The sequence below is a fragment of the Gavia stellata genome, chromosome 4, assembly GCF_030936135.1.
Source record: "Gavia stellata isolate bGavSte3 chromosome 4, bGavSte3.hap2, whole genome shotgun sequence".
Classification (NCBI taxonomy): domain Eukaryota; kingdom Metazoa; phylum Chordata; class Aves; order Gaviiformes; family Gaviidae; genus Gavia; species Gavia stellata.
In genome coordinates, this window is record NC_082597.1 from 77,291,552 (window position 1) to 77,304,317 (window position 12,766).

Here is a 12,766-nt window from a genome sequence, read left to right on the forward strand (position 1 = left end):
AACAAATACACATACTCAAAGCACACTTTTTTATGTAAGAAGCCATTTCACTCTCATTACCTGCAGAATCAATACATTACCTAAAAAGACTTTTCACTCATATGCAGTTTGAAGAATATAGGTATCTCCATCAGTTTTAACAGAGCTTTTTATATGCTTAACACTAAGTAGAAGCTTATAGGCTTTGCTGGGTGTGACCAAATAGGTGTTTAGGAGATAATCATACAAACCTGTTTAGAAGACTATTGAACTGATCGTGATCAAGGTAATAGCTGAATTTTGGTAGTAGCCTGTGCAGGTTGCATACTGTTACATAGCCATCTCTATTTTTATCCACTTTATGAAAGGCCTTATTGAAATCTTGGAAGTAATCCCTAAATTTATCCCTGAAAGAGAGCAGATGTTTATTTTAGCTCCTTTGTTAAATCAGATAAAAAGGATACAAACAAATATAAAAAATAGGGGTGGAGGGGCAGAGAAAGATTTTGGGCTTATTTGTGTGTGGTAAGTTCATATAATTTATTCAAAGACTGCCAAATTGTTCACAAATAAATCTCAAACCCAACATCCCCCCCCCCCCCCCGTTTTAATTTGCACATGGAATTGTATGGCTCAAGCCTCACATTGTAAATAAAGGCTCCTTGGGTGATTAACTGGTTACTCTTCCCATTCAGAACTGCAGCTACAAAACATAGTGCTCTCTTTTAAAGCCTGTACAGATTGGAGTTACAAAGTATTTAGTACAACTGTTAAAATGATAAGGGTTTGGTAGGATACTTTCTGCAATTTGAGGCTCCTGAAACTTTGACATAGTAAGAAGTATTTCAACAAAAACACCTGAGCAAGATCTGGAGTAGCGCAGGGCCTGATCCACTACCAAGGGAAGAAGTGCGGAGCTTCCAATGACTTACGTGGACTTCAGATCAGCACCTTAAAACCTCTCTGAGATATTTAGAATTTCTTACACATGATCAAATTTAGGCCTCAAAATCTTGACTCTTCCTCCCACTTTATTTTGTCACTTATAGTTCATTGACATCAAGGACCTTTTAATCAAACTTTGGAAACCCAAGCAATATCCTTCTTTGCCTCTTGATTCAACAAAACCCTCTCTGCATTTTGGCTCAAGAGGGCGAGGCAGGCACAAACATCTCTCCTTACTGCATGTCTTCAACTAGCTAAGTCACTTAAGATTAATGTAAGTTAAAATAGTTGTGAATTACCTCTTCATGCAGATTACCAAGTATACATAAGCTATCTACATATATTCAGCACTTACAAGATGATAACCTTACGGCAAAACCAACAAGGTTGGATCTGGGTTAATACCTATAGCTGCATTGCATTTGCTCTGGGATTGCTCTTTCTGACAGCCCTAGGGTACAGAGCATGGGGGCTGGGTTTGTTAGAGAGTCAGGATTTGTAGTATAAAAGGCTTATTACAGTCATAACACAATTCAACAGTGTAACTGACGTAATCAAGCATGATTCATTGCCTCAGCCTCTCACCAAGTCTGTCTGTGGATCTAACAGCTCAGACCAGTTCACACTGCTCTTTGTTAAGCCACTGTCAACCAGCCAGCACCTGAGCCTTGCATTTTGTCCTTCGTAGGAATAGAACCATAGAATCATACAAGTTGGAAGGGTTGGAAGGGACCTTTAAAGGTTATCTAGTCCAACCTCCTTCCAATAAGCAGAGACAGCTTCAACTAGATCAGGTTGCTCAAAGTCCTGTCCAACCTGACCTTGAATGTTTCCAGGCATGGGACATCTACCACCTCTCTGGGCAACATGTTCCAGTGTTTCACCACCCTCATTGTAAAAAAAATGTCTTCCTTGTATCTAGTCTAAATCTACCCTCTTTTAGTTTAAAAACATTACCCCTTGTCCTATCGCTACAGTATTTATAAGGCTAACACAGGACATGCTAAATCTCATATGCTTTTTAGCAATAGTTAGTAAGTTGTTTCACTGCTCTGCAGACTCTCATGGATCTCCTCAGAGGCATTTGGTCTCAGCTGCTGTTACTGGTGCTGTCTTTCCTCTCACAGCATTGCAGAATTCTTGGTTTTCCATTTGTCTTCAAGAAGCTGTAAGTGCAGTACAGCCTTTACAAGAACAACACATTTTCCTTGCCAATTGTTTCTCCTAAGAATCTGTCCTTTTGGACTTCGCATTTCATATGAACAAAGAGCAATTTCCCCACAGCCCTCAGGGTCCAGGAAACACCACTGTATATGCAAACAGCATCACCTACCTTAAAAAAATCTGAATTATGATATGACTTAGGTTGGTTGTTAGCAACTTATTATATGCTTCAGACCCATTTTACCTTCTACTGTCATATGGACTAAATTGGGAGTTCTGGGACTCTGCTTAACCAAGTTTCAGCTGGCGAGAATCCATTTTTCAATGAGATTCCTCTCAAATGCAGTGAAAGTAGGGATCGCTTCACAGCTTGCTGGAACCATCTTTTAGCAGTTTTAACTGAGCTCACCATTTTATTCAGGATATCTGGATATCTTTCATTCCTTACAAATAATTTCAGGTCTGAGCTGCTGAACAGGGCACCATTACTAGAAAAAAATTCTGGGACTTCATACCCAAACAAATAGAACATTAGTGTATGCCATAACATGTTCTGATGTTATATTCAATCCAAATGCAATTTCAGGTTAATGCCCAAGTCAGATACTTACAACAGGTTCAGATGAATCAACATATGGTCTTATCTTTCACATTTTTCAACAGCTTTGTGAGTGTCCTGTACTCTGTGAGGCACATCAGATCATAACACATTGACATCACTATGCTGTTACCTCTAAAGCATATGCTGCTGAACACAGAAAACTGCTCTGAATTGGTCATACAGGCTTGGTGTGCAATGCCTTCGCTGACCAACAGGTGGTAACCTTCATGACTTTCTGCGTTGTGTCATACTCTGTACAGCCTCACCAAACCTAGCCCACTTTCTGCTGAAGTAGGATAACACTTTTTAAAAATTGTATTTCCAGGTGTTATGCCATTCTCTGTGTTGTTTTGAAGAGCAGACTCCTTAGATGCTCTAGAAAATATGTCTTTGATCAGTAATTATTTCTCCAACTTAAACTTTATTGTCAAATTGAATGGTTTTACTTAAAAAAACCCCAACACTAAAAAGGCACACTGTTTTTATATTCTGGAAGCTGGTCTTTCTTTTGCCTACAAAGTGGTTTGTCTCAGCTCTGACCATAACAGATTGATAAACAAATATGTGACATGTCTTACAATCAGAGTCTGTGCCTCAAATTGTGGAGTTGACAAGCACCCTAGAAACACAGGCCACACATTTCCATTGATTTTTTTTTCAACAATACTGCCTGTAAGCCATATTTTGAAGACTTTGTCTGTCCTCTAGTCCCAATATACGTAAGACCAGGAGTTGTCTTTATTAATGCCTTTAATTTGGGAATTCTGTTCCTGGATTTACAGCCCAGTGTGTGCATTTTGTGTAGTAACTCAGAAGGTACTTGCACAGATTGCCCGCGTGATATGAACTCTCATGTAACATTCACGTGCTAACAGGCCTCTGGACACCCTTGTTATCTTTGTGGCTGGCATGTTTCTAATGACTCTATTTTATCTTGTCGACAGTTAATCTTTTATGTTATTTCTCTGCCCTTACATTTGCATTTCTGTCTAATCCTACTTCTCAGGCCCTCTTGGATACTTTTTTCAAATTCCCTACTGGTTTTCTCTCTACTTGACATCTTCAGTATCTATTTAAGCAGCCACAGTTGTTTCAAGTGAATGGCTTTTCCTACACTTCCCTGTGAAAACTCAAGGATGGACTTTAAGCCTAAAGGAAGTCTTTGAAAGAAGAATCTTCTGTACAGTGGTCTAAAAATGCATATTGTTAAACTCCTGACATGCAAGGAAGTTTGCTTGGATCCAGCAGAAGAATATGAATTTGTAATTTCTGTAAACATTGATTAATATTTGTAAAAAACATATCCAGTCCTTTTACCTGAAAATATCCTTTATAGGACAATGTCTGTCCTGAAACATATACTTAGCCCCATTGGATGTAAGGACAATCTCAGGGACTTGTCTTTTGATTTTCCTGTTGCTAATTGGCCCTTCCATTTTTAAACTTCCTACCACTACTCCTACATAATCTAGCTCCTTTACGAGCTTCTCTCTCACAACCAAAGGAATGTTCCTAGCAGCACACATTGCTGTGAAAATACAGCTCTATATTCTGTGTCTACTTTATCTCTGACACTAAAGATTTCTGGGTACTGATCTGTGTTTATGGTTCCTTCATCAGACTCACTGTTTTAACCAAGCCCAGGGCTAGGCATATTTTAGACGAAATATTAGCTCTTTCTGCCTATAAACTTGAACTACTCTATTTATCTTCACTTTTCAATTTAAGTTCATACAATCCTTTAGTAGAAATTAGATTCTCAGTAGATGCTCTCGGTTTCAATAGTCTTTCTTCATATGTAGAGATTCCTGAGCCAGATTTGTACAGTGTATTTGGAGGTAACATTGACTGAACACCAGTTTTTAATTTAGAGGTGTTTATTCTTAGTCTGCAGCCCCCTTGTGCAGCTTTTGCACAGAATCTCTATGTGGTATTTTGTTGTATTGTTAGTTTGTGCACCATCATAGATCTGGGGATATGGAGGGTATTCTCTTTTGCTTCTGCTTTTCCAGTTGCAATGTCTCGCAAAATAACTGTATTTCTTATAGCTGCTGCAGAATTTCTAAACTCCTGGACATAATGTGAATCTGTGAATTCTCATATATTTCACTTTGTCTACTTCTTGCAGATAGCTCTGGAGAGTCTCTTCCCAACTTCTAGTTTCCTTTCCAGACAGACAGCATGTCCTGCTGCCCTTCTGATATTTCCATATTGTCCCTTATGACCATGTCCTAGCTTGACTAAACAGATTCTTCTATCCTTTTATTTTTTTCAGATCCTACCTTCCTGGGATCTTTTCTGTATCTTTGGATCTTTGATGCCAATCACTATCTGATCCCTTAAAATGGAATCTGAAAATGTCATAGCTACTTGACTGATCTGTTATTTTAAGATCAGCTAAAAATTCTTCAAAGGATTCCTCCTTCTGCATTCTCATATGAAACCTGTGTCTTTCAAAAGTTCAAGTTTCCTTGGGAGTGCAATATTCCTTCAACTTACTTTCTATAGCTGCATGGATTGCCCTCTCACCCTGGCTTGGTTTCATGCCATTAAAAACTTTGATAGCTCCTGTAATATTCCAGAAAATAGGTGTGAGCTTCCTTATGATGAATCTAGCCACAGTATATAGGTTTCAAAGCATGATGTGAATCTTTTCAGAGAAACTGCAATATTGCCAGTGTGGTTTGGAGTCTCTAAAAGCCCCTAAAGAGCAATCACCTTTTCTTTCACTTTCAAATCTCTTTTTTCTAGTTAATTCCTTCATCTTTTTCACATTCTGCTCCTGTTACCATGTGATACTTGGTTTAGAGTCAAAGCAAGACTTGTATTGGAAAAAGCATAGAAGTATGCTGCAGAGGGTGCACATCAGTCAGAGTGCACTTGCACTGCACTCAAGCTGGCTTCACCGTCTTGAATCTCCATGTGTCTAATTACTGACTAACCAGCTCAGACTCCTTCAACCTATTCTTAGATATGAGACCCTAGAGATCCAACATCTGCTAATTACATCTCTGATGTAATTTAACTTTTATTATGTTCAGAAGCCTACAGACTTACCAGCAGAGACACAAATCTAAAATCTCCTGACAGAGGGTTTGCTTTTTTTAAGTTACTGTAATGTGCCACAGCTTAAAAACCATGGTTTTACAGCAATTACAAAGGGGCAATGGTGGAGGTGGATGGGTGCTGAGGCCCAGCAAGAGACCAAGAAAGTCACACCTAGAAAGCAGGATACAGCAGCCTAAAAGCCAAAACCAGCTGACTACCCTAAGGGTAGTTTGTGATTTCACTGAGAGATTGATTTCTTCCAGCCCCAGAAGACTATTTAGCATTGCTTCTTCCATCTTGCAAGGGGGTGCTTTGAAGGTGTGATATGGCCCACATTATACCCTCATTGCAGAAAATTTCTGGAACCCTTTTCAACTGTATGTTACGTTCAGTGCCACTCTTCATCACCACTATCATCTTCCACTTAAATCTTCCCAATGAAAGTAAAGGCTGAAGTAAAATCAAAACAGTTTTTTAGATTCATATTTTTGGGAAATTGAGGCATTCAACATTTTTGGACTGATAAAAGACTTCTAAGCAGTAATTATTCCACTCACAGCGGTAAATATGTGCATAGAGAAAACGAGGATTAAAACCATACATCAAGCTACATTGCCAAAAAATAATATTTTCTTGCAAACGTTTTGTATTTTTCTTGAAGAGCTGGAGAGCCACTGTTCAATGTCTGTTTCTAATTTGGGCGATTTGTTCCTGTGAGTTACAACAAAAGGAAAAAAAGTGCACAGCAGTATGTTTTGAATTGTAAGATGTCCAGAGCTTTTGTCTGCCTCACAGTGTGTAATCACAGGGCACTGAAACTGCTCCAAAGCTGTTAGGGTGAGGTTCACAGCCCTTGCAGAAAGCCAGAAGAAAGGGCACAGGCTGGATGCAGCCACTGTGCAAATAGAAATGAGAGGGTTTAAGCAAGATCACGGAAGGGGGAGTGGGTGCTGCTCCCAGGGGTGCTGAAGTGGGTCATATAACCAGCAAATTCACACCTCAGGCAAATACTTCCTCCCAGTCCAAATTTGACAGGTGAAAGGAATCAGTTTTCCAACTCATTGAGAATGAAGTGGGGGCTGATACCCACGTGGATCAACAGGCTTAGGTTTTGCAGCCACTGCATCTGTTTTCCTGACCAAGAGCAGATCTCCTTACATTGACCTTTACGGTAGAAGGGCATGGTGCCCAGCTGTGCATCCCGTATCTCGGCTGTCTTATGTGGTCCTGGAGCGGAAGGCTGACACTCAGCTGGATCTCTGCCTTCACAGCCACCACGCGGATGGATTTCATCTGTCAGACAATGACTCTGGCTTAAGAGTAATTTATGGCTTTCCAGGGCCTTACGTGAAATCTGAGGAGTTCAGAGGCCTGGATTCAACTCCTCTTGCACTTCCAGCTTTCTGAGAGAGAAAACCAGACAGGAACTGCTACCACAGGACTGCTCCCACTGGCCAGGAGGTGGGTGAGGAAGTGTGGGAGATGAGAAGAGAACATTCAGAGGAACTGAAAGGTGGCAATAATCGGTAACAAGACATACTTTTGCAGACCACAAGCGATTAAGCTGTGAACTCATTCCCAAAGGAAGCTGCAGATGCCAGAAATTTCAAAAGACTAAGATCAGAACTGGATGTCTTTCATAAATAAATCAAAAAAAGCCAGAATCTAACAAACAATTAGAACATAGTTTTTGAAAGGGATATAAAAGTCCCATCTGCAGGCTTAAACCAAACTCCATCATTGCCCAGGATGAGACAGCCCCAATGCAGGGGGCAGAATATTCCATGTCCATCTATTAGGAGGCTGCTCCACCTCAACCAGAAACATCTGGCTCTGGTTGCTAGCAGGTAACTGAATCAAGTTATACTTGACCCAGTCTGCCAATTTCTGTTTGCCTCCAAATTACGGTTAAGCAATTGCTATGCACTCGAATATACGTTTTGAGGTGTTCAAGGAACGTGTGGATGTGGCATTGTGGGACATGGTTTAGTGGGCATGGTGGTGTTGGGTTGATGGTTGGACTTGATGATCTTACAGGTCTTTTCCAACCTTAGTGATTCTGTGATTCGTGTGTCTGGTTGACATATACATAGTTCTATACATAGTTGTTGTTATGGTAGGTTCTCAAAAGTAAATAATTCTAAATGATGTGGACCTGCCAGCATGTCACATAATGACTATTTTATTTTTACCCTGCATGTCTTCCCCATTGATTTAATTACTCTCCAGCTGCTTCAGGATGAGTATTTGCATCTTTGAGCCACACTGCATAATTTCTGCTTGCAGCACAGCATCTTCCCTACTTGCAGAGCAGCTTCTTATTTATAGCAGGGCTGCCTTGCACTTGGCATTGCACTAACAGGAAGGAAATAGAAGATTCCTCACCAAAAGAGCTCTTCATCCAAGTGTAAGACCAGAGACAACTGTCTGGTACAACAAATGGAGCGGAAGAGCCCAGTGTGAGACAGTTAGGCCCTAAGTTTCACATCAGACAGTTACAAATACAGTAATAAGCAATGCTTACAACACGGCAACTGCCTAACCATCTCTGTTGTGTATTATGCAATGTTTTACAGGTGGAATGCTCGTTGATACTTGTGGGTATCATAAGTGCAGTTTATGCCAGAGAGCTGCAATGCAGGTGGGAGAGTTTGTGATGCTGAAAAGAAAGGACAGTTTTGCCTTTGAATCCTTCAGTCTATTTGGGATACTGAAAAACAGAATTTAAAAAAGCAGGGTAAAAAGGCAAAAGCCTTAGCTTACAGGCTTCTCTCTGTGTTTTCTGTTTTTTTTTGTCTAATGATTTCCCAAGCTGCCTCTTTATCTGCAAGACAAGGCTGCTCTTCTTTGTTTATGAGTGTATCACCTTTACCAACAATGTCATGGGGAATTATGATTCTTAGCAATAATAATTTATTAGTTCCTACAACTTCCAGACACTTTCCAAGCACAGAAGAAAGCAAATCTGTGCTCTGGGGGGTATATTTTTACATGTTATTTGTTCCTGACGGTTTATACTCCTAAAAAAAAAAAAAAAAAAAAAAAAAAAAAAGAACAGTTCAGGAGAAGAGTGAAACCACAAGCAGAAAACACGATAAGCATCCAGGTGTGTCTATCCACAACCTGGAAATATAAAGTTTTAATAGCACTGTACTGGGGCAGAGGATTCTCCTGCTGCCTCAGTCTGCTGGCAGGTGCAGGAATCCTACGGCAGCAGCAGGCTAATGACTGCTGACTCACTAGGGCAAGCATGGATCATTAGACTCCACTCTGAGTAGGGTATCATTTTGTCATTTGTTTGTCAAATGCTCTTCTCAGGAGCAATGACCTATTAACTCTGTGAGTGTTGATTTTGTTTGAGGCAGAGGCTCCTCTTGCTTGGAGACAAGATGCTTATTTCTGTCATAGGGAGCCAGGGTCCATCCTTGTCAAGGCTGTCTTTTTCTGTATCTACAAAGCCATTTACTAACAATTTAACTAGCTGCTAGAGGGATGTGAAAACAACTGTGATTGTTACTTGTCCCTCATCCAAGGGAGAGGGTAGGATATGCATGTCAGTGTCCTACACGCCCAGCCATTCCAGCTGCAAGAAAAACCCCTGTGGAGTGTAATCAGGCAGATCTAAGCCTACGTTGCCCAAAGCAGTTTGAGAAGAAGAGACCTGCAGGGTGACAAAACTGCACTTGCTCTTCTCCCTCAATCTGAGCTGATAGCAATGTCAGGACTGGAACCACAAGCTGAGACGATACCAATAAACAGGCCAGGGAGTGCTCCGGGCACGGAGGCCAGCTGGCATATCTCTGCTAGTGAACCTTCTTAGCCGCCAAAAGGGAGCAGCTGCCTGCAAACTGCCTGTTAGGAACGGTCCTTGAAGCATTCTTGCTCCCAAATGGTGCTGGGAGTCATCAAGGAAAACATTAGCTGACACAGGCCAAACCATGATGAAGACTGTTTTGGCAGTCTAGCAGCATAGATGACTGAGTCTGGGAATGTGTCTGGACATTCTGATTTGTCAGTATAGATGCTGCCATAAAGTCTGTAAAATAAGTAATATAAGCCATGGAGAATATCTACAAAAAAAGTTTCACAATGCACACTGAGTTAGACTTATCTCTAGCAAATCAAGGGAATAACACTACGTATAAGCTTGGTCCAGTACCTTCTGAGACTCCTTTTCAGAGCATTTTATGGTAAAATTACATTTGTATTCTACACAGTGTCATTTTAACAAACTAAACACAAACACAGAAAGTTATATGCTAAGCTCATAAATAACTTACTTGATCGGCTTTTTAATTTCTCTTACATGCAGAGCTTTAGTTTGCTGTTCCTGCTGCTCTTCCAGATTCGAATGCTTCTTTTGTTGATTATTATAATGTGCTTGTGATTGTGCATAGCTGTATTTTGTGATGTGTCTGCAGAGCCCTGTGTCAGCAGGTGCAAACTCTATCCCCAGTTTCTGTAAAAATTCTTGGTGAGTAAGATATCCTTTCACATCTATATCATACCTTGAAAAAGAAATGCTCTTTTTAAATATTCATGTGTTCCTCATAGAAAGGCATTACAGATGTCCTTAAGTGACTTAACAGCTTAAATCTCACTGACTTCCCTTCCTCACAGAGGTGCCATATCACACTGAGAACGAGTGAGTGACTTTATATGAGACTCGAAAGATAGGGCTTATGCATTGTAATCAGAGTCAATTCTGAAAATACTGCCCTGAGGACCGAATTGTCAGGAGTATTATCCAACTCTCAGTATGGCTGCTTTTCAGTGTCTGGCTTGAGATGCAGAGAACTGGACTCCTAAAAAAAAAAATTCAGCCTCAAATCTCTCAAACTGGTCACACAAGTCTGAGATGCTTGGAATTGTAATCATCCTTCAGAAATATAAGTTTGGCTTCATAAACACTTTTCATATTTTCTTAGGTATAAACCCTTCCATGGGTTTTTTTCCCCTGCAGTTTCTCCCCCTGCTAGTGCTCCGATGCATGGTAATGCCTAATTTAGCCTCAGCTTCACTCTAATTCCTTTATTCAAGTTACAGACATAGCAGACACGTAAGAGAGTCTAGCTATTCTATAAAAGGAGTGGCTGATGGGAATGAAGTTGTTCAGCAGATAACTGCATGAAAAGGATACTCTTCAATGTGCCATGGCATCCATAAGGAATAAGAATGGAAAGTAAAATCTAATGGAGTAGAAAATAATTCAGAGATGAATCAGTGCTAAGAAAAAACTATATCGTTAATGCAGTTTGAAACCAAAACGCAATACATTCAGGTTCTATATATTAGAGTGATTATTTTTTTAAACAGACCTGTAACGAAGGTAGCTTTTTTATATAATGTCACATACAGCTGACATCTGTGCCATTTCAAACACAGTTTATAGCACAGCTCCTCTTTGTTGAAGGCAGACAAGTATTTTCCCCCACTTCACAACAAATTACTTGTCTATGAAAACATTTCATGATATTACTTGCCATCTTTACACAGCATGAAATTACCTTACTTTCTTTTGTTAGGTATTTGGTATGTAGCATTTTTCTTTTGACTGAACCACTTTTATTTAGGTTGAAAATATTGTAAGTAAATTTAGTGCTCTGAAAAAGAGAAACTGGTAGCACTGCCTTCAGACAGGTATGCAATGCAGACTGTCCACAGAGCTCCTTGATGGAAGCTTTGTCTGCAGTTCCCACCTGACCCAAGACACCTGGAACTGACTTCCACCCATCACAAACCGAGGTAGACATTTGTGTGTATAAACAAAATTGATGAAAACCAAGTTAATTTAACCAGTGACCTAAGGTGCCATCCAAGAAGAAAATGTATGTTAAATTAAAGGGATCAGTAATACTGAAGCCACGGGAAAGTCCTGTCTTTGAATTCATTTGAAATTGATAGATCTAATTGTATTCTTGAGCTTAGTATGATAAGACATAGCCTCCTGTAACACAGTGTCGTGCTCTGAGGTCACAATCATAACAAAATAAAAGATTTCTTGTGCAGTGTAATCTATTGTCATTCACTGCACTATACTAGGCTCTGTAATCCTATAAAAGATGCAAGAACTAATCATTTAGAGTTGTCATACCTTGCCCAAAGCTGCTTAAATTCTTCCAGGGTGATTGGAATGCCAAATCGGTACAAGACTTTCTTCAAGTCCCTTGGCTGTATAATGCCATTTCCTTCACTGTCAAATTCCTGAAAATTCTGGAATGTAAAAGAAACCATCACTAACAAGAACCAACAAGTTTGACAAAATCTCTGTAAGCTTAATGAATAATGGGAATTGAGAAAGAAATGGAAAATCATGCACGTCTGAATTTCATCTTTTAATGTTTTTTCATTTGATTTTTACTGTTTCCTACTTTCCGCTATGGATATACAACTCTCAAAAGCTTGAATCGGGATTGACATCGCAGGTGGTTAGGTGATGTACTCTGTGTGGAAAGTTTCTTACTGATGGCAAACACAGGGGATACGAGCATGAGAAGCGTGCATGCAGCTGTGGGTATGCCCACTGCTGAAAGATGCCAGTGGAAGATGAAAACGCTGGCAAATGGCAGACCTGCAGATTTTCTCCCCAACTTGTTCTATACCTAATATGAATTAGATTTTGCTTTGGTTGGTTGGTTTTGTTGGGTTTTTTACCATTCATCTTACAAACTCAGACTACCAGTATTATTGTCTGATTTACACAATCATTTAATGAAAAAATTATATTCATTTTTACTTGTGCTACTCTTTTGTCCAAATATTGCAACCATTCAACAAGTTAAAAAAGATAAAAAGGTGGAAATAATTTTTATAGGACAGTTTTGTGAGAGTCTCTTTGGATGGTGGAAGCATCGCAGTCAATGCTTCACTCTGCTGGGCAACACTGGTGCCAGCATATGAGAAGGTGTGTGTTTGTGCACAGCACGTAGTCAAACAGGCCTCAGATGAAGCCCATTACTACTGTTAAAACAGAAACATTAAGTAAAACCAACAAAAGTAAAATATGAAGAAAGGTTTAGAAATAACTGT

The 12,766-nt window shown here is 39.8% G+C and overlaps 1 protein-coding gene across 1 annotated transcript in view; it reads right to left on the reverse strand.

Moving 5' to 3' along the window:
- The window catches only part of EFCAB6 (EF-hand calcium binding domain 6), a 113,510-nt gene that overhangs the window by 27,141 nt on the left and 73,603 nt on the right, over positions 1-12,766 (reverse strand). Inside the window, 3 exon segments of the mRNA XM_059816720.1 lie at positions 231-386; positions 10,018-10,245; positions 11,832-11,950. Of these exon segments, the coding sequence (XP_059672703.1) occupies positions 231-386; positions 10,018-10,245; positions 11,832-11,950 (503 nt within the window).